The following is a 26,002-nucleotide window of genomic DNA, read 5'->3' as shown; positions in this document are numbered from 1 at the left end:
GGTTAAAAATGTTAATAGGAACAGGATATTTGATCTCAGCCAAAGGAAACACCAGACAAGGGTGAAGAGCAGCCAAAGGAACAGAGCACATCTCTAACCAGGGTATCAATCAATTAGAATTATTCTTTTTTGCAATACATTCAACTGATCAGATTTTTGATACTACACTGTCTTTTGCTTACCACAATCCTCTTTCAGAAGGGCAAAGCACTTCATTGTGAAGGGAAAAGCACTGGTTATTCAATATAAGGACTATGTTCTAGGCTGCTGATGCATTTTAGTGGGGATATTTCCAATTACCTTGGGTAGAAGGTCACAGGGTCTAGCTCAGATCTAGAAGAATGGCAGCTGCTGCAAAAGACAGCTGCAGAAAGCTGAGATTAGCTTGCTATTATGCCTTCCTGCCTTAGTCCAAGCTTTGTATCCTCTAGGAACCGACTGGGGCATGCTGCAATCCATTACATTCGGGTGTAGCTGCAGTTTAATCTGGAACTATTACAGCTGGCATAGCAGGGTCATTTGCCAAAGGTCACACGTTTAATCCTGCCTTGCAGACCAGGGCATCGCTCTCCTTAGCCAGGGTGTTAAAAGTTCCTTCTGAAGATCCCAGAGAGATGCAAAACTTCAGTAGGCACCGACTCAGGTGCTGGTCAGCCAGGAAACTTCAGGGTAAGACAGTCTGACAGCAAGTAGGCTTGCACTACAGTACACGAGAGTTTGTATTTGCTAAATTATTGCCTAGTGCTTCCGAAGGCCGGCTGTGCCGTGCTGGAATGTATGGTTTTGCTTGGTTGGGAGCCCTCCACCTCCTTCCCTGGCCCTCCAGGGAAGCTGGAGAAGCTCCTGACTCAGTCAAACACTAACCCATCACCGCGAGCACCCGGCACGCGGGACCTACCCGAGCAGCGGCCGGTCCCGTGTGAACTGCGCGCGCTGCTGATACGACATTAATGCTTCTTTTTTTAAGTAAAAGTGCTCTCCATTGCTCGCTCGCTCTCTCCATGAATCAGGTATAATAATTGTCACGTGTCTGTCTCGTGTAAATGACGGACGAGCTCTTCCCCCCGCGCCACCTCCCCGCTCCCTTCCCCTTTGCCCCTGCCCCGTGTTGCTGTCGTGTTAAATACGATATCAGGCAAACCCCAAAGGACAGTTTACGTTTTTTATGTTTTGTTTTTGCAGATCTCCATCACAGATGGAATTTTTGCTGGTCATTTTTTGGAACCAATCCATTAGCAGAACACCCCTACTCCCCCCCCCCCCAAAAAAAAAAGAAAAAAAAAAGGGGGAAAATAAATCCCACGATAAGAGATGGAGGGAAGAAGAATCAATAAACAAGGAGGAATCAGTTTTCCACTGGGGTTGGATTTGCTAAGGGCTGGCTCACGATGACTTGCACCACGTAGTCCTTTGGGATTTTGAGCTCCTCCAGTTTCATTTTGTCTGCGAGCGGCCTGCCCGAGAAGAACCAGCGCTGGCTGCCCGGCTCCACTCCCTCCACCGCGTGCAGCCGCCTCTTCATGTGATACACCGTGTCCATGCTGCGGACCACGAGTTTGAGGTCTTTGCCCGTGGACAGGCGCAAGCGGAGCTGGCATTCGTGCCCGGAGTTGGGCGGCGGGTCGGGGATATCGAGAGTCTCCAGGTCGCCCTTCTCCTCTATCATGTTGATAGGTGGTGCGAGGCAGTAGACTGGCAGCTGGTACCTGTTGCCCAGTTCATCGTAACACTCTGTAAGAGCACCTTGAGGAGACAGGAGAGGGGAAAATAAATAAATGAATGTCATATYTAAAATAGAAATCAAGCATGCATTCCAGCACTAAATCATCAGAATGATGGGAGCTGATTTTAGGGATACAAAAATCTCAAGTTCTTGTTAAAYGCCTTTTTTCCCACCCTTGTGCTCATTGAGGGATCAAGTTAGAAGTGCTCTCCCAAAAGGCAACACCACCTGCACAGACCAGGGTGAATTTCAAAAGTAGGAAGAAGGAAGGAAGGAGAGAACCACCTCACAATCGCACAGCTGAAAAGGGCTAGAAGGCTGAGGGCAGAAGACTGCTGTGAAAAGACCATTTTGTAACTTCTCACCACACGTTCACAAATGGCTAGGGCTGTTTCATATAGGCCTAATGTTTGTGTGGTTTCTGCCAGGAAAAGCAAACACGACCACCCATCCGGACTGCCYTGCCGCTGCACAAGGAGCGCCGTGTCATCCCCAGAGTGGGGATGGAAGCACGGGCTTGGAAGGGATCCTCGAGCTCCAAACCTTGCTATTTCAGGAGTGCTTTTTATTTCCYGGCCTCCCAAGAGGTTCCTCAAAGCGATCTGGGGGTCCAAGCAGACAGCGAGCAGCTTGTTTGCATGGACCTGCCCTTCTCCACTTACTGAAATTGTGTGACACGCACTAATTGTAAGTGCTTGAGGACTAATACAACTCCTCCCTAACGTGAAATGCTCTTTATTGAGACGTTTCAAACAGGCTCTTAGAAAAATGAAAGCACATTTTTCATATTATTATTTTTAAGAGTGGAAGTAATAGAAGCTTCAGAATTACAGCCCAGCTACCTACACCGCGTCTCGCGGGCGCAAGGGGCACGCGTGAMACAGAGGCAGCAAGTCCTCCACCTCCAAAAGTGCAGTGGAAATCCCTTCTCAGGGGAGTTAAACCCACACATTCGTGCTGCATGAAAACACTGCATCTTGGATTTACCTGCAATGTCGAATTTTCACATTTTTGCCCCTAGAGGGGGCACATTCACTTGCAAGATCATCCCTCCCTTTGCAGCTGGGAATGTTTGAAGGGGAGCCAAGACCTTGAGCTACAGAATATTTTAAAAACTCTTTGCCTTGGCAGTTCTGCCTCAAAACACCCGCCTGCTCCTTGTTAGGGACCAGAGGCTTTTCCATGCTGACAGTGAATTGTCTTCAGCTTTGCTGGGCCATCAGCAAAAGGACTGCAACATGAAATGGTGACCTGTGGATGGATCACACTGCTTGGCTCCTTCAGACAGCAGCATCTTGGGTTGAATATCTACATTCTTTTAAGAAGAACGTTTTAATTTATGTTGGTGAAAACACACTGATGCAGTCCTTGGCTCTACAATACCAATCTTCTAGGAGCAGTCACTTTCCCCCCCTCTATTTGTACATGCAGCACTGAGATTGTTATCCCACAAGTTTTACTAAAATAATACAGAAAAAAAGTACATACTTCTACTACTCAGTCCAGTCTTGGCTCATGAACAAGTCCCAGAGCAAACCACCTTTACCAGAACTGGACGAAGTCCAGAACTTCCAAGATAACTTGTGTTAGTGTGACTGGCAAACTAAGGCCTGAAGTTCTTGCAGTACAGCTTTACAACGTTCATTTTACTAAAAAATGATATTATCACTACTAAATTTTACTTGTTCCTAATAGTAATCCAGAGGTATTTGTTGCACACACACACAMAAAAATGCTAATAATCTTAAAATTTAGCTAGAACTCCTAAACATATCTGTCTTTACCTAAAAGCTGCATAACATTAGAAGATGCTACTGTTCTAGAAAGGAACATCAAAGAGTTAATTCCATAGCAAATAACTTGCTATGGAATTTCTTCAGCATTTATATCCTTGCCCAGTTGAACTAACATCAAGGTCAATGTGTATGCTATAACACTAGATTGCTTAATCACAATCAGATAAGCAGTATTAAAGAAAACCCTCTGAAACAGCARCTAACTTGGAGGTCCTTTTTTTTTTAAACAAAAATATATAAAGACACTGGGTGGAGGTAATCTGACTTGTTCTCTTGCCAACAAAAGCCACCCAGTTCAATCAAGGGCTGAGAAAGGGTTTTATGACAAATTGTTATTGTAAATACAGTTTTCATAAGCGCAACCAATTAAACCCAATTTTTTTAATCTCACTGGCAAAAATATTCCAAAGACCTGAGTCATATTAAATATCACTTAGTGCTTCTCAAGACAAAGATATATTGATTAAAGCGCAAAACAAGAGACTCGAAAGCAAAAGCAATAAAGTGCTGCAGTTCATGGCTGGTGGAAGGGCACTTAGACCCCGCTCCTACCTGCCCCTGCACCGTTCTTGCTGRACGCCAGGCAAGCGCTCAGGATGGCTCAGGAGGTGCTAATCTTCACCTCAAGATGATGTCCAACCGCGCRTAAAAATCAGGGTGCAGAGGGACATCTCGGAGCACTTTGAGCGGGGAGTTCGTGCAGGGCTTGTGCTGCCCGCTAGGCCTGGTGCCAGGCCCATCTTGCCAGGCAGAGCCAGTGCTTCGCCCGCCACGCGCCGAGCTCCATCRGCAGGAAATTAAACATCTGTACGACAGAGCCCTATCCAATTTTGCTTTTGTAATTGAAAACAGTGCGTCTGGGCCCTCCTGTGGGATGTGAACTCCAGGGCCAGAGAAGTTACATGGCACAAAGGGGCGCCGGCGGCACGGTTGAGCAAGAAAGCACGGAGGAAAACTGGGGGAAAAAATCATTTTTCAAGGTTTCTTCGTTACCTAGGCAACAAGGCTCCTCAGCAGCCGGTTAAGCCGGAGGAAGGATCCAGCCTCCCTCAAACTTGGGAAGAGAAAAGGCAGCCCAGCGGAGGGGATGGCTCCGCTCCCGAGCTCGCCCAGGCAGCTCTATGTCCTGTCCTCTGGTCCCAAGGGGTTACTAGGAGATCCTGCAAGGCTATTAAGGAAGCAGGACAAATCTAAGCACATCACTATTTTATATATTTGAGTCTTCTTTGCTTATCTAWATACTCCCCTAGATGTTAATGCTACTTTAATAAACTTAGGCCCCAAAACATCTCAGTAGGAATATGAAAAAAAATTGCTTTGGGGGAAAATGTTGATAAAAAAAACCTACCGAAATCCCACAACTTTCTCTTATTTGTTCCCTGGGAAAAGAATTAAGGTGTTGTGGAATCTAATCTAAGGCATCTCTGAGGAGCTCACTGACCAGTGTATTTTCTGAGAATTTCACAGTTAAAGGCACTGCTGAGCTCTAGAATTGCTCAGTATTGATACTGCAACACGGGTTACCAGCTACCTTTATAGGCCTGACTCGGGTCAGCCAAAACAGGGGATAAAACGCTAGAATCACAGCGGACAGGATTTTTTGGAAGGATTTCCAAAGAAAGCAATACAGTCTTGGAGAGCTGGGACTTCTGGAAGGAACTGCAAAACAGAGCCTTTTGCTGGTTGTTATCCAGGTATGACAGAGCTTGAGTTTTGGACAGAAAAACAAGCTGATGTGATCATCGAGCATATGGAACACTTTGAAATGCATTACTTCGAAGGCCATAAAACTTTGCTTTAATGAGTTTCTTAGATTGGAGTTATTTCTCTGGCTTGGGAAGAGAAAATGCTAAAAATGTGCCTTACTCAGATAATAACAACAGTTCAGATAACCATTTCTGCCCCTAAACAGCTTACATTTCTGATGCACTTGTCCTTCTGCATGTAAAGACATTAGCAATTTAAAAGACCTAAATTGTATAAAAGCAAACTTCTAGATGAATTACTGAAATCGGGTATAAAAGCTCATACTCACCCAAGGGCATAAAATCCTTTAATGCATTTTAATAGTATTTCTTAAAGGCATATACTATTCTCTCATCATGARAAAACATGTATTTTTGCCTGTTGTCTATGCTCCTTGTCTTTAAAGTTTTCAGTAATTTTGAGGTGGACTGCTCAGAAGCATCCAAAACAGAGAAGTCAAATGGATTTTTCTCTCTTCTTTCCCTCCCCCAAACAGACTTGTTGGGGGAAGAGAAAAAAAAAAAAAAAGAATCCTAGCATTTCAATGAGACTAGCTAATTTAACAAACTTAAGTGTCTGTGTACAATACATTTGCCCAAGAAACAGCTGGTTCATTTGTTTTTCTTACTAAAAACTCCATTCCAAAACCAAGCAGATCGTGGATTGCTGAAGAAATCAGCAATAGGAATGCTTTTACCCATAGGCTGTTAGTTTGAATTCAGTACAGGTGAGCAACGTTTGCAACTCAATATCAAAAGCCAAATGTGGCTTGCTCAGGATCCTACAGTACAGGAATTCCTAGAAAGTAATGACTGCGGCAGGCAGAAAAACAAGCATCTCTTCATCTTTATTAGTATCTGATGCCAGGCCACGGCTGGGAAACATAGATTCTTGTTAAAAAAGAGAAGAAAAAACAGCAGTGTATTGACATTAGCTGCATGTGAGGCTGGGGAAGGCGACGTCTCCCTGCWCACAAGCAGGCTCGAGGCAAGTGCAAACACGCAGTGCTTTGTTCTTGCCTACCTGCAACACTGTAAACCAGCAGAAGCTAAAAGAAAAACACTATTTCATAGCTTTCCATTTTCTATTTCGTAAACTCCATGCAACCTAATCATCAAAGCAGCTTAACATTGAAGTTAACAACCACAGACCTCCCATTTTCTGGGAAGAAAAGCATGAGAGGCCTTTGGAAGCCTGCACCCTACACCCAGAATGGAGACCAATAAACCAGCTACAATCACGAAGACTGCAGATGAAGCATTTGGTAATTAATCCTGAATACGAACACTCTCCCTACCCCTTCTCACATTAGGTGCCACCCTAAACTGACATGGGCCTGCAAATTTGATCTACCATCCCATTGCCAGGCAAGGCTTTGCCTCTCACCATCCTTCCAGAGGTAAGAGCTTTCCTCCAGAGATGACATGTCCACAACTGTGTCCACGGCAGAACTTCTCTCATCTCGAACCCTTCTCCACTACAAGGAACTTATTCCAACACCTTAAGGAAAAGACTTTGTAGATAATAAGTACTAAGTATTTAATAATTTTCATTTCAAGTCCACTGAAAAAGAGCTCCTCCATTAAGAGGACATTATGGCTCTGGCTCAGTTCCACCAGAGAAACTTCTTTCCCGAGTCAGCAGGCCTCCAAGTGCTTCAGAAGCTGCTTGGACAGTGGGCACCAGCTCATTGCTGTTTGTGGCAACTGGCACAAGACAGACTGGAATTGCACTTAGTGCACTGCAAAAAGCAAAGGAGGAGAAAATTAAGACACTCTGCTACTGCCTTTGTAATCCTCCCACCTTGCTCTTTTGGCAGGAGAACCAGTTAGCTGGTTAACTGAATCAGTTATTGCATATTCATGCTGATCTCCACACTTGGATGAGCTTCAGGAAGCCCAATTCACCTGGGCTCTGAGATCACTGATAAAATAATGTACATTCAGCTGTTAAAAGGGCTCTACTAGGCTGCAAACTTGAGACACACTTGCTGTCAGCAGAGGGTTGGAAGAGGCCACCTGAAGGCCCTGCAAACCTGAACAATCATCTGCCTAACTGGCTGCTTTTGCTATAATATAATGCTCTAACCAGCAATTCCTGATCCAATTATCTACACAAAGACCCACATTTGTGTTTAAGGCATTCCACTGCAAATCCAGTGTGCTGAACCTTAGCGACAGGCAGGGTTTATGAACTAAGCCAGCGATCTCAGCTTAATACTGGCATGCTGGCCCACGAAAGGAAACCCGGGCTGCTATCACTAGATTWTCCTGGTACCTACAGATACAAGAGGGTAACAGCACAGGAAAGCTCTCGGCTGGAATTTGCTGAGCACTCGCACATCAAAGAAAATGAAATGCATCCAGACAGCAAACTAGGTTTGTGCAGCTCCTTCTGCAGTAACTTGTTGGCCAAGAGGCTGGTGCAGATGCACAAGGTAAGCTGCTGGCCCGCTGATGCTCTCCCTTTGCCAGAGCACAGCATCAGCATCAGTCAATTCATTAGCACTGATTAACAGGGCTGAAGGTGAGAGATAATTAAGATAACACCGTTTCCTGAAAGAAATTTTAGCRCTAGATAATCATGCCACTTTTATCTAAATTATTAGAATGAAATAGGGCTGCAAGCACTGCTTGTAGTAACTCTTCCAGGAACTCTTTTTCTCTAACACGTACCTGAGTCTTTCTTGGAGGAAGGACAAGAAGGAGGTCTACTTTGAAGGTTTTAGTGCAGAACAAGCTGCTTCCATTTTTCCTAAGATAAAGGGAATGATCTTTGATTTCAGCTATGAAACAAGGAACAATTGGCAGAGGACAACAGCAGAAGCAATCCTGTTAGCAGAACTGGCTTCTGCAATGYCACAGTTTGCTTTCCTTGCAGACAACGTGGCGTTAGTCATCAGAAGAAAGAGGGAAACCCAGAGAACAAGAACTGCACCAGGCAGTGCAGAACTGGACAGTAATGTATTTTACAGAACAGAGGTAAATTCTACTCGATTTAGGTTTCAGTAGAGTGCATGCAAGTAGAGCACGTATGTATTTTATCCTGTTGGCAGCTCTCCCGGCTGACAGCCATCTAGGACACCATGYGGGCAGCCTTCACCTGCTGCATCCACAACACGGCTAACGTTTCCCAGGAACAATCCTCAGGCTACCAACAACAGCTACTACACAAACAAACATACAAAGACAGTAACTTTAACTGTAACTACAGGGGACTACACAATCACTCAGACAAGGAATGCTTTAAGACAAGTTTCCCCTTCTTCTTCTTTAAAGCTTTCTCTTGCAATAGAAACTTTAGGACAGGCTCAATTAAGGAAGTMACTTAGGCACTAATGCTCAGTAGTTGTGCTAGCAGTACCATATGTACTGACACTTTCGTATCACTCTGTCAAACTTGCATCTGACATTGCAGGGCAACAGCTTCCAAGAAACGCTACATCAGGGTTCAAAGATGATAAGTCTTTCTACTAATAAAGTACTCATGTACTATTCTGCTTTGCATTTCATTAAAATAGATGTCTGTCTAAACATGCTTCTTAGAAAACTASATTTTTTCTGGTCAAAGAGATCTGCTCTGTGTACTCTCTTCATTTACTTTTGCTTCCTGCATTATCCATCTTCCTTCAAGTAGAAGGGGAGCTAGAAGGCACAAGCAGGATATTTGTGACCTTCCGAGTCCACCTCCTGTACTTCAGCAGACAACCAGCTTGGCAAAATACTCTTTGATCAGGTTATCTGTTCAGCAAGAGGAGTTACAGAAGCTGCCACTGCCTTTACTCCCACAATATTTTTACTTTGAGTAGTCTGGTGCCCAAGTAACAAAGAGAGCATACTTGGCATGCAAAACCATAGCACTAATACAGTCAAAATTAAAAAGCTGATATCAAGGTATTTACAACACCTCACATAATTCATACAGATCTTTTTGTCAACCAGGAAGGCTTCCACAGTCTTCCCGACCTTGACTTTCTTTGGAAGTCTTTTACAAACCTATTCCTCTRTAACAGTTCCTCTATAACTCCTCTACAGCAGTTTTGATGCAGAAGTTATGGATGTTTGACTGCAATGTTACAGAAATGCAACTAAAAAACACAGAATATCAGATGTTGAAGTGCACAAGCTTTGCTCTTTCAGAAAAGAAAGAYGAGAAGATGCCATTCAGACTGGAAAAATTGAGTTAAATCTAAGCCACAGTCCTAAATTTACACACGGACTCCTTCATCCTAGGAAAAGCAACATGTTTTGTGAAACACACATGTGAAAGTGCCAACAGAAAAAAAAAAAAAAGCAGCACAATTTTAGATGTGCTCACTGAGAAATACCAGCAGCCTCAGTCCACCCACCGGCACATGGGAAGATCCACCAGCAACGGGCGACGGCAGCTCGTGGAGCTGCTCGCCCTGCGCGGCGTCCCCGGGGTCAGCACCGTCACCTCCAGCAAGCCGGGCAGCCCAGCGATGCTCGAGGCTCCGTTTAATCCGAGGAAGGAGCACATATGGCTGGAAATTTGGCTCCAAATGGTGCTTATTATTGCTTGAGCCAGCAAAACAGCAGAGAAAAGCTCTTAGACTAAGCACAAAAGCAAATGCGTGTTTTCACGGGGTGGGGAGAAGTCCCACATCGGTTCACAGGGAGAGAAGGGTGGAAAACATTCTACTTTGAGACCAACCAGCAATGCCCTCCTCAGCCTATGTGCAGCAGGGAATGGGAAGAAAGGAGGGAAGGACTCGGACACTGTTTCCCTCTTACTGCTCCTAAGCTTGCTCGTGTCCCTGTGCTAACACAGTGAGCATGTGTGAGCTCAGCATCCAGGGATAACTAGTAAAACCTCCAAAGACCTAGGGAGGTCAGGAAAACTGTCACAATCCCATATTAGTGCCTACACCTTAAAATAAAGCTACAACACASAGCAGTTTAAAGAGTGGGGGGAGAGGAGCAAAGGCGGTTAACAGGAGAGATTTCAATGATGCTGCTCTTTCAGACAGAATTGCCTTACTTATAGCTGTAATAATAAAAAGATATATATATATATTGATTAAGTGTAAGTGTAGAATCTTTCATGTTACTCAGGCCTATAGCCACTCTTAAACATTCATCTATCAAAGGCTTTTGGGGATGTGCACAGACTGTGGAAGATCACAGATAATAATTCAAAGCCTTGCTGCAGCTATGAAATTCTACAAAATCTTTCTCAGTTCCTATAAACTAAAAGGAAGGCCTCGGATTCCATCATTTCTATATAATGAAAAGCGTGTAACACTTCATTTTGTTGCTGGGTTTATTTGTAATAATGCAACGAAGCAAATAGCACTTGTGCTTAGTTTTTGCTAGGTTCTGTATTARGCTGAAAAGCACACCAAGAAAGCAAAGCCCATTGCTGGAAACATCACAGAGCAATGGAAAAGGAGCCAGCTATTGACTCTAGGTCTAAACTGACCCACTCTCTCTTTAAATGTGATGTAGAAGTCCTCGATAGCTTCAGCCTTTCAAGCTATATCACAAGGTATATAGGGACTAAGGAAAATAGAAATTCTCTAGGAATTAGTATTTTTTCCCCTATTGACACCTATCTTGCCTGGCTCTTGGAGAATTGATATGATCTTCTTGAGATTCCTGAAGCCAAATCAGCAGATGACGGATGTCTTGGCTATTGTCAGCTGGAGAATRCAGAGAAGCAGCAATGGGGTGTTCACAGACGTGGAGGACGTGACAAACCGAGGGTCTAGCTGAGCCTTTTTATTTACATAATCAAGGCACCTTATTTTTTTTCTTCTTTTTAATGCGGAAAACATTATTTAAATCTTTTTTTTTTTTTAAACTTCACTAGAAGCAGATAGCAAGGCAGATTAAGCAGATATGCAGTTGCCCTGCTATAAACAGTCARACAGAGTGTGAACATCCACTCCTGCACAACATCTAACAAGCTGGATATCATGTCCAGGCCATTATCAGATGCCAGCAGAATATTACTCACTTGAAAAAGACGTGCTTCTGTTTGGGAAAATCCATATGTATTATGACAAGCAATCTACAAGGATCTTACAAGTARAATCTGAGATGCTTTTCCTTCATGTGCCCGGTTTTATTCTGAGCATCCCACAGTCACGAKGTAGAGCCATTTTTCCCCCCCTACCCTCATAAGGAATTTGCTGCACTTTTCTAGTCACACATTAGAGTTAAAAAAAACACAGTGCAGTAAAATGGTAGAGCCCAGCTCTCCACACCACAGCAGAAAAGGCAAGCTCAAAACCAAGGCAGGAAGCAGACAGGCATATGCTACCCGAGGAAGAGACTTGAGAAGAGTCCAAGCAATTACGTTGACAAAGTTCCTCAAAATACCTTTCAAAAAGAAAAAAAAAAAAAACCAAGAGCAGAAGTTAAAAATATTTAAGGAAAACAACTGTAGGATGTAGCCATAACTGGGTTTTTTAATTTGAGGAGCTGATAATTTTCAACCTGCGCTTAGATATATAAATATTTCAGTCAGCCACAGCTGCCTTGCATCCCAGTCACCTGATTCACTGCTTCTATGGACAAAACATGTAAATGGTCCCTCTGAAAGGATGCTGTTACTTGTTTAAATATTAATCACAACTTWAAAAAAAAGGCTTAATTGTAACTCATTGTAACTAATTGGAACCTGAATAAAATTACTTGGTTTCTGAAGGTTCATTTTACATTGTGAGCACAGGCACCGCTAGCTGCTCTCCATGTATCAGCCCTAATATATTGGCTTGAGCCAAATGCAAGGCAAGAAGTGGTCCTATGCACTGATCTACCATTCTGATGACGAAAGAAGGCAAAATAAAAGCAATAGAAAAGGGGTGCAGGGATGTAATAAGATTCCTGTGGTTGTGCTAAGCTTGTGACTTGTTCACCCAGGTTGTCCCATTTGCAAATCTTGTGGAAAAGCTGTTTTCTCACGCATATTTACAAACTGAGTATGGCCTTGAAGCTCCAGTGAAAAGAAATGCACCTAAAGATGTGGTGATCATGCGATGTGGTAAGTCATGGGAGAAGGATTTATGGACTGGACAGTGCTGATAAACCAAAGGACAACATAAAGCAGTAAAAGAGAATATGAAACAGGGCTTTGGAAATCACAGAAACATTTTGCAGTTCCGCAGCCCCCAACTACCCAAACACTAAGATTTGTTTTCTATGAAGCAGAGTTAGGYAGCCTCAATTCTGAACTTGATTATATTCATTGCAGAAGTAGATTTGAGAGTTTCTGTAACTGTTATGGCCTGCATGCTTATGCCAGTGTTATTTTCTGAACATATTGACAGATAGGCTTTGATAGTCAGACCTCCCAATGCTTTCATAACTCCACTGAAATCTAAAATTAGGCAGCTACAGTCACTATAAATACCATTCAGGATCATTTTAAAGAGACATTCCAAAGCAATCAACCAAATTTGACCAAACACTGAGCAAAACACATCATTCTATATTTGAGTATAGACAACATAATGCATTACGGAAAAAAATATTCAGTTAATGATGAGCAATTACAAAGCCTCTTCAGACAAGTGAGTTACTAAAAAACCCCTATCCTTACATCCTTAATGCAATAGCAATAGCTAAGCAATGGATACAGCAGCCCTGCAGGGGAAGGTGGGATTAAAAAAAAAAAAATAAAAAAAAAAAAAAAAAAAAAAGGAAAAAAATGTACCGCTTAATGAGCAGCAGTTTACAGTAGCACATTGAATTTAGAAAGCTAAAGGTGCCACTGTGGAATTCATTGTATAAATTCCTTCAAGGGCAGATTCATCAATATAACTGTTAATAAGCCAAATATAGCTGTCAGGCAAAAAGCACTGTATTAAGGGAAAAAAAAAAAGAAAAAAAAAAAAAGGAGCTGTTCTATTTTTGGACCTACTTATTTTAAGGGAGACATACACTGCACGGTCAGTGTTAAAGACGTACAGTATAATTTCGCAGTGCCTATTTCTGAATTACTGTGCAAATTTAGCGACCGGCTCCGCAGAGCCTGCTGACTGCCTTCCTTGCCCTGCCTTCTTTCCCATCTGCTGGTCTGCCGGCTCGGACACCGCGAGGGACACGAGGCCCTTGCAGGAAGCAGCCCCTCGGGAGCTGCATCCCACCAGGAGCGCTCCCTGGCAGCACCTCTTTGGCACGAGCAGAGGTGAAGGTGAACCCCACAGAAGAGCCTTGACACCCACGCAGCTGCAAAGCATCTGGCAGATATTCACATTTTACGGGTAAAAACTGCCGCAGCAGATGTATTTTTTAATAAAACAAAGAAAAAGGGAGGGAGGGTAGTTTCATTCCAGATGTTAAAGAGAATTCTTACTCATCTAGGAGCTGGCGTTAATACAAAGCAAGGCAGAGGGCTGATTATGTAATATCCTTTATTAAATGAATACAAAGTGGCACAGGCATTAATGCCTGACCCAGCCTTAAAAGGAGTGCTGGCACTTGGAAGCTCACTTGCCCTCTCGCGACAGCAGACTGCCTGCTTCTCCTTCAATAACGGCACCGGATGCTATTTGCATCCTTAGTTACTGTTCCTACAAAAATATGCTCCTGATCCACTCACTCCAAGTCATCTCCAACCTCTGATGACCTCTCTGTGCAAAGAAGGTTCCTCAGGAGCATCCCCTACTTGCAGGAACGGGGATGGGGTAGGTTGGGATGTCCAATACTTATTCCAGTGGGATATAGTGTTTAGCCTTCCCAGTCTTACATGTTCCTTAGCTCTACAGAGGGCAAGGCAATGGTATTTTACCAAGGTTTTGTCTCTACCATTAGCGTTGATCACAGTGCCCTTCCAAGCATGAACGCTGGGGACAACCACTTGAGGCAAGCCATGCATTTCCTGCAGCAGTGTGATCTTGGGAAGCGGAATTTGTTCTGTTTATTTTATTTTTTAATTTAGTTTTTTGGGGGGTAAACAGAAGAGGAGCTAGAGCAGGGCAAAGTCTGCCCTCCTAAAGTTGCCCCAAATGCCTGAATAACCTCAGTAAGCCCGGAAACAAGGTAATACCATCAACTCAACAAAGTTTAAGAAAAAATAAGCAAACCCAAACATAGCTCTATTAAGGGTGATGCATGAATAGCCCATGAGAGATAAACAGCTACGCAGCACTCAAAGCTCCACTATTAATAACCCGCACGTCTGAGCGGAGACATACAGTGTTTGCATTTCCATAAAAGCTCCGATCCTTCTTCTGGCAGCTCAGCTCAGCATCCACAAACGAAGGGGAGGATGCAGAGCCTCTCCACGAGCTCCGGGATTTACCAGAGCAGCATAAAGTCTCCTGGGGAGGCTGGGAACCACGGAGGCAATCAGCACTAAAAGCAGCGCTGACGCCTGGCCAAACGTGCTCGCGTTTTGGGTCGCTTTCCCACTGACCTGGAATCATGCTGCTTGAACCAGCGTTGGGTACCAGCATCGCTCTCCTTCACGTCGCAATCTCAAGGTCTTGTTCAATCGTGCAAAATCCTTCATTAATAAAAATGGGCTTTCCAGCATGGTAGATAGTAATTTTCAGGTGCCAGGGAGGACGGCACATCTATACATTTCAGCTATGTAAGGGCACTTTTGGACAACGATCTGCTTCCAAATCCAGGTATATCCGGAGGATGCGCAGGAGGGAACAGGACTCCAGGCACGGTCATTAGAAGCTGATCKTGGCACAGTGAACCATCAACCCAAAGGCAGCAGGTACCAGTGCGGGGCAAAACCACAGCTCAAGAGGGAACAGAACTTTGCCAGAACTAGGAATTTGCGTTCGGACCGGGGTGCCAGCAAGAGGCATGGGCTAAACACACTTCCTAATGTTTTCCCATCTTTTCCTACTGGATATTCCACCTGAAGGGCAAGAAAAGGCTGCCCTCAAGACGAGAGCACTTCAGTGAATTCCACCTACCTTTCCCAGCATGTAAGTTAAACACTCACATCCCCATTTCCATGGGCACAAGTGTTTCACACAGTAAGCRCTTGGGAAGAGCCGCACTTGCAGCTCCAGCCGCTGCATTTCCAAGCACAGAAAAACCCACTGCTCCTGAGCAGAAAGCCACGGGGCTCAATGGAGAGGCCTCTTCATTGCTCAAGTTTTATTAAAGGAGTTTAATGCAAAAATGCTGCAAAGAATGCTACACCGAAATGCCCTTTGGAAAGTTGAAAAACTCCTGTTAATCCAGAGAGATTCTCCCTGGCATTAATCACTTTCAGGACAAGTTCAGCTTAGCACTAACACTAGCTGGAGACCTTAATGAACTACTACACACTCCAACATTTCCTATTTGATAGTGGAGAAGTATGTAAAAGTGCTCTTCATTAAATTTAAAAAGGACTCATTAATAAAATATTGAGGAAGTGCTACTTTAAGATGTAAGAAAAAATGTATAAATTGGAGACAGCGTTATTTCTAATTTTAAATACATCCCACAGAGGCACCCAAGATAGATGAGAAGTGCTAAGCCCCATCCCACAAGCTTATATATTTATTTAATAGTGCTTATGTGCTATTTTTATCTGTGAAATACAGCAAAAGGCATCCATTAGGAAAACTAAATTGGATATAGGTTTCCTCACACAGGTYATACAAGTAAGGCACCTGGCTGAAAACAATGACAGAGACGTGATTTGCTTTGTTCTGTTTTTTCCCCTGTCGGTTCCCCATAGGATTTKGGGATGAAAGAGTAATCCTGACTTTTGCATCATCTTCTTGGCTGTATCTATAGCTGCAAATCTGTCACTGCCTGCTCCCACCCCACCTCAGCCCTCCACTGCCTGGAAGGTTTAATTTGGGAAATAATGCATGGTTTGGGTATGTCCGCAACAAGCTTGCCCCATGGGCAGTTTAAAACACACAAACAAACAAAACTATATGCGTCTGGGTCTTCTTTAAAGCCTCAGTTGTGCACATGAGAGGAAATGCCCTTAGCCTTACGTTAACAATTTACTGCCTCATTTTGCMGAAAAGCTATTTCTTCAGAAGAGAGAAATAGATAAAAACACTCATTTGTTTTCAATAAGGGATAATTTACGCTAGTTGATGTCAGTTAGTTTTCCAGAGGAATCAATATTCTTTGATGAACTAAGAAATCAAAGGAGCAGCATCCTCTCTGCCAACCCTCCCCTCCACCATAAACCCAAGTTTTCATGCACAAAAGTGTCAGAGCTCCATGACAAATTATTTGCTTAGGAAAAAAAAAAAAAAGAAAAAAGAAAATCTTGACTTGGGTGACGATGACCCTTCATCTTCCTAAGCGCTTGCCAACTTTGAGGGATTGCAGAGCACCGTCATGCCTAGCCCTCCCTTTTCCTCCCGTTTGAGGAAGCAAATTCCAAGCAGGCATCCCGGCATTCCCGAGCAGTTTCTACCCGGGTTTCTGGTGAGCCCTAGCAATGCTGCAGAGCCATTTACATGTGGCATTTAAGGAGGCTCTGCAAGTATTTGGTCCCATTCCAACTGTGTTAGAGAGGACGCAGGTCTGGTCTGCACGTGTACGGGCAGCTGTACAAGGCAACAGGGGCACAGAAGATGAATTTGGGAGGTGACCCCTGCATCAGATATCAGTCCCCAATTAAATCTAGATGGTGGGAAGTCAGGTAAGCACAGGAGGGAGTAGCTAATGCATATATAAAAAGAGATGTGCTGATTTTCTTAATGTTTGTTCTACCTTTTCAGAGCTAAGCTCAGTTTGGAGATAACAGTCATTACTGAGCCCATAAATGCCAGGCTTTTATTTATAATCTATTCATGCATGACACTAGCAATGCTTAGTGACTAAGAAATACAGGAATTCCTAAAAGTAGTAGCTTTTCTCTGGAGTGGAAAGGTCACACAACACAGAAATCTATGCAAGCTGTTAACGCACAAAGCAAGTATCACCAGTGGGAAGGCATAAAGGTGGATAACAACTTTTTAGATTCTTTTGGTTAGGAAACAAAGAAAAAAAAAGAAAAAAAAATCACTGATAAACTCAAAATCATCCAAGAAAATTTCAAAATATTCTCGAATTGCAGACAATGATGAGAACCTGACCTGAAGGCCAGACCTATACCTTGGTCAGTAAAGCCTCGAATACAGGTTTCGCTTCTGGTTGTGTTGCTGATACATTCTGAATACTCTGAATGTGGCTGTCAAACACAGCCCTGGCTTGCGGTCCCCCAAGGGCACTCATAGCCCAAGAGACAAAATTTAAGAGTGCACGCATTTCTTTCAAGCATCACACACGACATTAAGAGACCCACTTTGCAGCGCACAGCATTCATTCCTAAATTCCTCATCCTAATTCATCCTTGCCCCAGGCAAACAACTATGAGTTACCTGCCCAGTTTCAGATTTTTGCTTGCAACCAAGAACTTCTGGGACTTAAAGCCAGAAATTCTGAGTCTTAGCCAAGAAGCTAAGATACACGAGTTTCAAAACATGGTAGAGTCAAAACTATCTATTGCACATCCTCCTTTTCCATAGGTAGAGTGCACAGATGCCCAAATGAGTCCAACCCAAMAGGCAAACACACTCTCTTCCAAGCACACTTCAAATGCTTAAACTTTCCCTCTGGAAGAAAATCCTCCCCTGCAATCACAAGTTGCTGTGCTGTTCTAATGATAGGAAGTAGGGACCTAACATGTCAAAGAGCTTTTTYTTTGCATGATTTGATGCCATAAATTTAACATTTCCCCTGGAAGTGTTGTTCGTATGTACACTTGTGCAACATTTAAACGGAATACATAATCTAATAGTGTCAAAATAGCTCATTACTAGGGTCTTGTCAAATTCCATAACCACATTATACAAATGATTTCCCTCTCAGTGCAAAAGCACGTTCAGTGATTCAAGTTTTTATTTATCAAAACAATCGTATTTATAGCAGTCTTTTGTGTAGTGGGAACATGGAGCCAGAATGAGAATAAGACCCCTCACGATGGAGGGTGGGCACCCACAGACTAAGAGGTAATTCTTTATGCTAAGCTAAAAGCTAATTTAGAGAACAAGGCATCTAAAGAAACCTAGCAGATGGCAATCTATATTTTGTTAAAACTACCCCATATAAAACCTTAATTCTCTTGACCTGTACTGTTTTTATTTTAGCAACTAAGTTTAAAAAACGCCAAACAAGGCGCTGAATATTTTAGGTCTGCAGACATTCAATCTCTGAGACACACATTACTTTCAACTATCTGAATGGTGGCTTAGATTTATCAGTCACCTCAGTTATCCACTTTGCCAGACACTTCTCCTGAATATAACATCCATCTACCCCATAAAATTAAACCTCCTTGCAAACAATCATGATGAATGATTTGGAGGATTACAATTAAAACAGTCCACAGGTTATGGAAAAGCTAGGTCAAATTCCAACAACAAAGGCTTCCACTTCTCAGCTACATTAAAAAAACAAGCAACTCTGACTGCTGAACAGAAGTGAGAGAAAAATAACACGCTGATGCAAAACTACTAGTAATGGTTCACACTCAAGGGTAGGTCAGACTACAGGCAAAAAAATAGACAAATCCCAAAATCACTGACAAAAATCTACTCCTTTCTAACCTGAATATATGATCTATGGTGACTTGTTCAGGAAATCGAGGTCCTAAACAAAACAAACAAACAACAGAAATGGAAGAAAAAGGCACGAGGAAAAGTCAACCTCACACATTAGTTTGCCCAGACAGTAAATTCAAATCACCCTTTTCCTCGTCCTGGGAGACCCGAGGCAGCACACATACACTGTCTTTTATCCAGCATTCAAGTTCACATCTGATTTGGTGCAAATCTCATGTCCCTTCTCAAACAGGGGACCCTAAGGACAGCCTAACCAAAACATACATCTGCTTTAGTTTAGTATTTCTTTATTTTTATCTAATTTTGAAGTTTTACCTTCATATGCTCAGGTTACTGAAGCTATAAATCCATTTATTTATTTATTTTTACTGGAGAACTAGCACTGTGTTTCTCCTGGGCATGAAGTGCTTCATTTCAGAGGGCACAGGTAGGGAGAGCACATGTGGAACAACTGGAATTCAGAACAACAGGATGAAAGGGAGATTATYTGAATCAATAGGAACTTACCATGGATGTTGCACAGGGTCACAAAACAGTTTGTCAAGTTTACCAAGTTTGAGGGGAAATTTTTCATGCTCTTCAGAGAAGAAATTTTTTCTCTTTTTTTAAAGAAAAGAACAAGGTGTGAAAAAGACAACCAGGAAAAACTCTATTGCCTTCACAGAGAGGCTGGAAAAACAGAGCAAGACTTGCACCTTAGAAAATCCAGGTGTTTCAAGAGATTAGGTATAGTCAAGGGTGTCATCAATAGAGATAAAACACAAGCTGTGCATTAAGGCGTCACAACAGATCATATATATTCAGATACGAATAACTATAAAAAGCCAGTAGCTTTGCTAGCCCCTCTATAGCTTAACACAAATTAGCTTTGAAGCCCCAAGAAGAATTTGTGCACTCTGCAGTACAGATAATTTAAAAATACCACACGTGTCAACTGATTTGAGGTCAGAAGGGCATTTTGGTGCCGCGGACGGACSTACCGTGCGGCAGCGTTATGTTTGCGCCGTCGATGATGGCTTGTGCCAGCTCGTGGTCGTTGCTCTCGAAGGCGTGCGCCGCGGCCTTGAGCGCGTCCCAGATCTCCTTGCGGCCCTCAAAGGCGGGCGCCGTGTCCCAGAACTCATCCCTCTTGCTGCGCAGCTGCCCGTCCGTCATGGGGTAATCACTCTTCCATTTGGGTTTCTCTTTTTTCAAGGGCTGATTACGACCTAGAGCAACTGCRGGGCGGAAAGAGGAAGGCGAATTAACAAAAAAAGTAGTAAAATCTAAAAACAAAACAGCACAAAGTTACTACATTCCCAGAGATCCCTTTTGGTCATTACATMTGAAACAGGAAAAAATGACTTTTTCTGGCAATCACAACCCTTCACCYTCTCCAAAGCATCATCCCCCTCTTTCTACCTCCTTGAAAATTTACCAAAATTTTACATGGAAAATTTACCCATGTCTTCACGTGCCACACAACTCCCAGCCCAGAAATGGCTCATAGGGGTAGYTGCAACTAAGCAAGAGGTGCCTTATACAAATGCTTTACACTAAGATTTTTTTTGTRCAATCTCTCCTTTTTAACAGAGTTTCAATTCAAGGTAAATATATAGAGAATAAAGGCAAACAAGAACTACAAAGGCCAGAATTGTTAACAAGCTCAGAAGTTGCTAAAGAATAATCCAGGAATCTGTCTGGCTTTAATAAGTGGTTAGTTCTTTTACAATAAACTCGAGAGCACATTTCATTTTAACTGCAGTAATGTTTATGCAGTAGCCAGTTAAGATAATCACACGGATCTAATGATGTTGGATTAAAACTACCTGCTCAGTTTGAATTAGAGCTTTGCAAAGAATAGGCTAAACCCTTCCTGTATTTACTTCATTTGTGTGTGTAAGGGCTTACTTCTACTTSTGCCTGAGAATGGTGCCCAGAGGTGCCTGGGAGCAGGATAGTGAATGCCTTTTTCCTCCATACCTATCATACGCTGCCACTAAGAGCTGCAGGAAACATATCCTGGGGCTTGAAGCAGTCTAGCATTTGGGCTTTTCTGAGGGTGGCTCACATGAGAAAAATGGAAGGGACTGGTTCTGAAGTTATAATTTTTAATGAGCATTTTAATACTGTGATGGAGACCAAATGCATAAAACTGACTTTTATTGTTTTACATAAAGGAACATTAAAATTGCGCTATCCAAAAATATATACTTTTTTTTTTGTGGTAGAGTCCGCAAATCAATAGTCCAATTGTGGAACACAACACAGGCCCCAAAATACAATGGAAAACAGGGAAAAAAAACTTTCAGCACGCTAGGAAGAGTCTCTCCCTACAGCTGTCACAGAAATCCATATATTTAAACCTATCGCTGGCAGCTGGGAGGTTTGCTGGAACGGGACGCTGAGCGCAGCCGGGGAGGAGAGCAACGACAAACCCAAGAACACTYGAGGCCACAAAGCCCTGAACACAGAGCTGAGCTGTCCCAGAGGAAACAAAACGYCCTTCAACAGCTAAAGCAGATTTAAGGGTGCCTGCGGCCTCTGCGTGGGAAAGGCCAGGAAAAAGACCGGGAGCTCCTACAGAGCAGGCGAGCTGTGCAGAGCCGGGCTCAYGGAGGATCCCTGTGCGCCCGACACTCTCTTGCCTTCTTTCTTAAGGATCTGAGAGTCAAGCTGCTGAAAGGAGAATATGTGTAAGAAATTTTGATGACGAGGTGACATTTCTGACCGTGAGAAGGCACTGGCATTCTTCAGACTGAGAAAAAATACAGTACACAAAACTAGCAGAAATCTCCCCAGGAAGGGGGGCCCTTGCAGGCAAGTGCTTGGCACTTTCAGCTGCCATGGGGCTGCGTCTGCAAGAGCCTCCCTTCRCTTCTCCCGGGAGCACTGGGATTTAGCAGACCTCAGGAGTGCGGGATGAAGCGTTTACAAACCAGTGTGTCTCTGGGTTGCACGTGAGCAAATGCCTCTCTGCTGAGGACAACGGCGGGCTGGGAAGGACGGCTGCAAGCACAAAACCCATCTCGTGACTTTGTGAAAACCATATGTGCTAGAACGTTTAAGCAAGSAATTGTTTCCCTATTAAAGCTTGGCAGTTGGAGCATGGAAATTTCAGACAGTCTGAGCTGGACAACGCGATGAAGTCGGGTCAGCGGCATCTCCTCCTCCCTGCTACTGCCGGTAACATCTGCTTGCATGCACGTTTGGTGAATGCTAACGTGTCCCGCGGGGCCGCTCTCCATCTCCCCGAGCGTGAATTATGAAAGCAGGGTAAAGCTTTCTGCACCTCCTGCAGACCCAGACAGGGACCCGGCAGCCCAGCGAGCATCGCCACCAGCCCGTCCTCCCTCCCTCATCACCCCTTGCCCGAGACAGAAATCCTCAGAGCCTAGAGCAGCCATCCCTGGGGACACACTCCTAGCGAGACAGCTGCGACCACAAACCCAGCCATAACAACGTGTTTTCACGTAGGAGAGAAGGACGGTGGAAGAAAGTGGCTCTGCAAACACCTCTGAACCGAAAACACGTCAAACCATCCATCCGCCCCCGTATGCCACACTGGGTATTCACGATGTGAGTTTATAGCCCCTGTTTTGGGAGCTAACCTCATCTCAACAGAAAGCGGTGGCTGCATTTAAGAACGACACACATCAGTGTCGCAACTGCCTTGTAAGGCTTGGAATAGAACGCAACGTCCCTGTTAGTGTTTCATCTTACATCACTTCAACATAAATAAGAAATTATTAATATCCTACTGAGAAATATGAAATACTGTTTTATAAATGCCAAAAAAAGGCACGTTCCCTCTGAAGCAATAGTGAAAGCTGTCTATCTCAATAAAAAGCCAAGGCTGGTATTTTGGCAAGAGGTTGATTTACAAGGAACTATGAAGGCCATTAACAGCCTACTTTCCAAAAACAAGATACGCACACTGGTGACACTTGAGAATCGCTTAATGCGTCCCTGTTTCACGAGCTCACAGACATAGACGAGGTGCCGCTGTGTTTCCCCAGGAGGAGCAAGAAGCTGTTGACAAGTTGCATGCCCATGCCCAAGCAAAGCCTTCGTCCAACGGACGAAGAACACAGGGGTCACTCTGAAGCCTTGCACGGGTTTTTCCCGGGCTCTTCTGAGGGACTGAGCGGGATTATGGCAAAGGAGTGTGAGACCCTCTTTGTTCTCCTGCATAACTCACCAGCAACTCCTGGATGTCCTGGCCGGAGATGTTTCTCAAGGATACCTCCTGCTCTCCTGCCGGTCCCCTCTGGTTTGAATCAAAGACTTCCTGCACCGTTTTCAGGGCACAAGCCAAACCCACCATCTCCAAAAGTTGCTCACGTCTGCTGAGTTAATGGCTGCAGAAGCAACGTCTACAAATATAGAGAGTCCTGACAATTACCAGCTGCATAACGAAGTTCCTTAGGCTCAACACACAAAGTGTAAAATACAAATTCTACCTAGACATTCCGAGCTGTACAAGTGGAGGGAACACAGCAAAAACACCTCTTCTCCGGAGCAGAGGCTCATTTCTGCAGTCCATGCAGACTATTTTATAACCCGATTTAAGGCTTGTTTCCCCTTCTCACAGCTTCTCATCAAGYTAATGGAATCAGTAAGGCTATCCATGCTGCTTTTGAGGGAGCTTATGCAGATAAACCCTGATATTTAAATTTGTTTCTTAGGAAAAATGTCAAAACAGATGTTGTRTTTGCTATGCCACTTTCACTGTAGATCACAGTATCTCCTCCCCCTTCCAAATCAGACCAGATAAACGAAAGCAGCTGGTAAAAGAAGAGTCTCATACTAAATACCAATATCCAGTTAAAGCCTTCAAAATTCCTAGTTTATAGACCCATGAACTGCAGCACTCGATAATCAAATCAGATAGTACTTCTGCCCCAAAGGGCTTGCTGTCAAATCAAATAGCGACTGCAACAGCTCAATGAGACATCACACAACTGAGGTTCTTCTGCAGAAAGACAGGTGGATCGCTGTTTTAATAGCGAATTAGATTTTCCTCCTTCTCAACTATTAATAATGCAGGTAACCCTGTAAGCCAGGCYATGGGACTCACTCCCACCACGACAACCCAGTTATCTCTGCCCCTTACTAAAACTTGGGACACTTGAGAAAGTCTCCTTTGCTTTTGCTCTGTTTTGGGTGGGCTTCTTCCACTCCTAAAAGATGTTTGAAGGCTACTGCAGAATAATGTTAAATTAGATTTGGCCACCATGAAATTCCCTTTGAAACAAGGGYTGGAGGTGGAGATAAGTCAACCATTGATCAGCCTTTTACTGCTTGTGGGAGATGGAAGTATAAAAAAGGCCAAATTTGACCCAAATGAGTGTAAAACAGTCTCCATTGGCAGCTCATGGAACACTGAACACCAAACTCTTAGAAGAGCACAGGCAAAACTAGGCATTTCTCTCGCTACTTTTCTTTTTCTTAATTTTATTTTTTGAAAGATATATATAGAAGACGAAGACAACTGCTAAAACAAGAGGTAAAATGGATTTTGAATGCATTGTGAGAAAAGAAGTAGGAACGACCAACAGAAACACTAACGAAACAAAAGCTCACCAAAACGGAGGCAGTTTAAAGAGGAAAGATGAGACAGATTCCCAGAAATACTCTCAGTGAAAAGCTGGGCTTTGAAGACTGTCAGGCTGCATGGAAGGAAGGCAGAAATGACATCCTGTCGAGGAAGCGCAGACCAAGCGCTGGGGAGCTCAGGCTCCCAAGGACAATCTGGCCCAGCAGCTAGTGCTCAGCTTATTTGGACTGTATATATGCACAGCTGAAATAGTGGAAGTAATACGCTCTCAGGGATGTTTTTTTAAGAAGCTGTTATTTGAAGACAGTCTGAAGAACCTAACTAAATATTCTATAAATTGAACTAATGAGCAAAAAAAATATTTCCGTAAGAAAATGCTTCAATTGCAGTGGAAGATCAGTTGCTGAGCAAGTATTTTTCTAAGTCAAATGAAATGCAAAGTGACAGTTTATTAGCAATAAAGTTTTTTGTAATAGTCTCAAGGGCTTCCTGCCCTCCCCTATCAGCCAGTAATATTCCACTTTATCAAATAAGTCTCATTTGAAACCTATTTTACTCCAATTTCCTCATAAGGTATCTTGTAATTCAGTATGAACATCTAGATACAGTTCCCTGCAATCATTCTCTTTGCATCTTCCTCCGGTGTATTTCTTTCAGTGTGTGAATTACAACAGTGTTTGAAGGAACAGTAAAAAGGGCAGATTCAGAGAAACAGTGTAGGGGAACATATTGATTCTAAGACATAGATTAAGTAGCTTTGACTTGCACAAAAAMGAAATAATGAGGAAAACGTCAGGAGTTCTTTCTGTTTATTGCTAACTTTCAAAAAAAAAATCTTARGGCAGCAAAATTATTGCAAAGCAAGAGCAGTTAGTTTGGAAAGGAAATATCCGAAAACACTACCAAAAYACCTTACAGATTAAATATTTAACAGATCAACTAAGTTTTCCTAACAAGGAAATGAAGGAGCATTAAGATTCAAATGAAAAAGGAAAATACTTATTAGGTGAGTCCCTGTAGGATTCAGAGCTGGGCAACCTTTCTAGGGACATTGTGGAGCTAAGAGACTGAGAAAGCCACGGGCTTTTCAAGTGTTAAATACGAGACAACGTGTGAAACTTAACACTAAGTTTTATGCTTTTTCAGGCCACAAGGAGAATAGAGGGAAAAAAAAAGGAATAAACATTGCATGGAAAATATTTTCCAGCAGAAATGCACTTAAGTAATAAACCCAACCACCAACCGCAGCTGCCATTTCCCCCTTCTCCTACCTCAAGGGGTATGAGAAAAGGAAGGAAAAAACCAAGAACACAGATGAAGAGTCGGTTGCAGACAGTGCCCTGGTTGCTGACTTGAACTCGAATGCCAGGCACCCCGTGTCCCAGCACGAGAGGAGGTGCGCGGTGCCCACGGGCTCACCCGTGCCATCCCGGTGCCACGAGCTGGCCGGGCAGACGACGCTCCGTGCACCACGGGGAGCGGCCGCAGGGACGGCGCCGTCCCCATCGCGCCAAGTCTGTCTCCTCTTCACCAGCACCGTTCTCCAAAACCAGCTAATTGCAGGGTAGCTCAGCTCAGCTACCCAGTGAATAAAATGCAAGTCACCCTGGCAATTACAGGCGGCTTGAGACAAGCCCTATGGTCCT

General features: G+C 43.5%; 1 protein-coding gene across 1 annotated transcript; it reads right to left on the bottom strand.

Annotated features, from left to right (window-relative positions):
• Positions 1–1,286: 1,286 nt before the first annotated feature.
• UBTD2 (ubiquitin domain containing 2) lies at positions 1,287–20,032 on the bottom strand. Its single transcript, XM_026047642.1, has 2 exons — positions 19,798–20,032; positions 1,287–1,743 (listed from the first exon to the last, which is right to left on the bottom strand). The coding sequence occupies exons 1-2, from the start codon at positions 19,970–19,972 to the stop codon at positions 1,346–1,348; spliced, it is 573 nt and encodes a 190-aa protein (XP_025903427.1). The 5' UTR covers positions 19,973–20,032; the 3' UTR covers positions 1,287–1,345.
• Between the last annotated feature and the right edge of the window lie 5,970 nt (positions 20,033–26,002).

The sequence above is a fragment of the Nothoprocta perdicaria genome, unplaced genomic scaffold, assembly GCF_003342845.1.
Source record: "Nothoprocta perdicaria isolate Ctin4 unplaced genomic scaffold, notPer1 scaffold_5, whole genome shotgun sequence".
NCBI lineage: Eukaryota > Metazoa > Chordata > Aves > Tinamiformes > Tinamidae > Nothoprocta > Nothoprocta perdicaria.
This window is presented reverse-complemented; position numbering and strand designations above follow the sequence as displayed.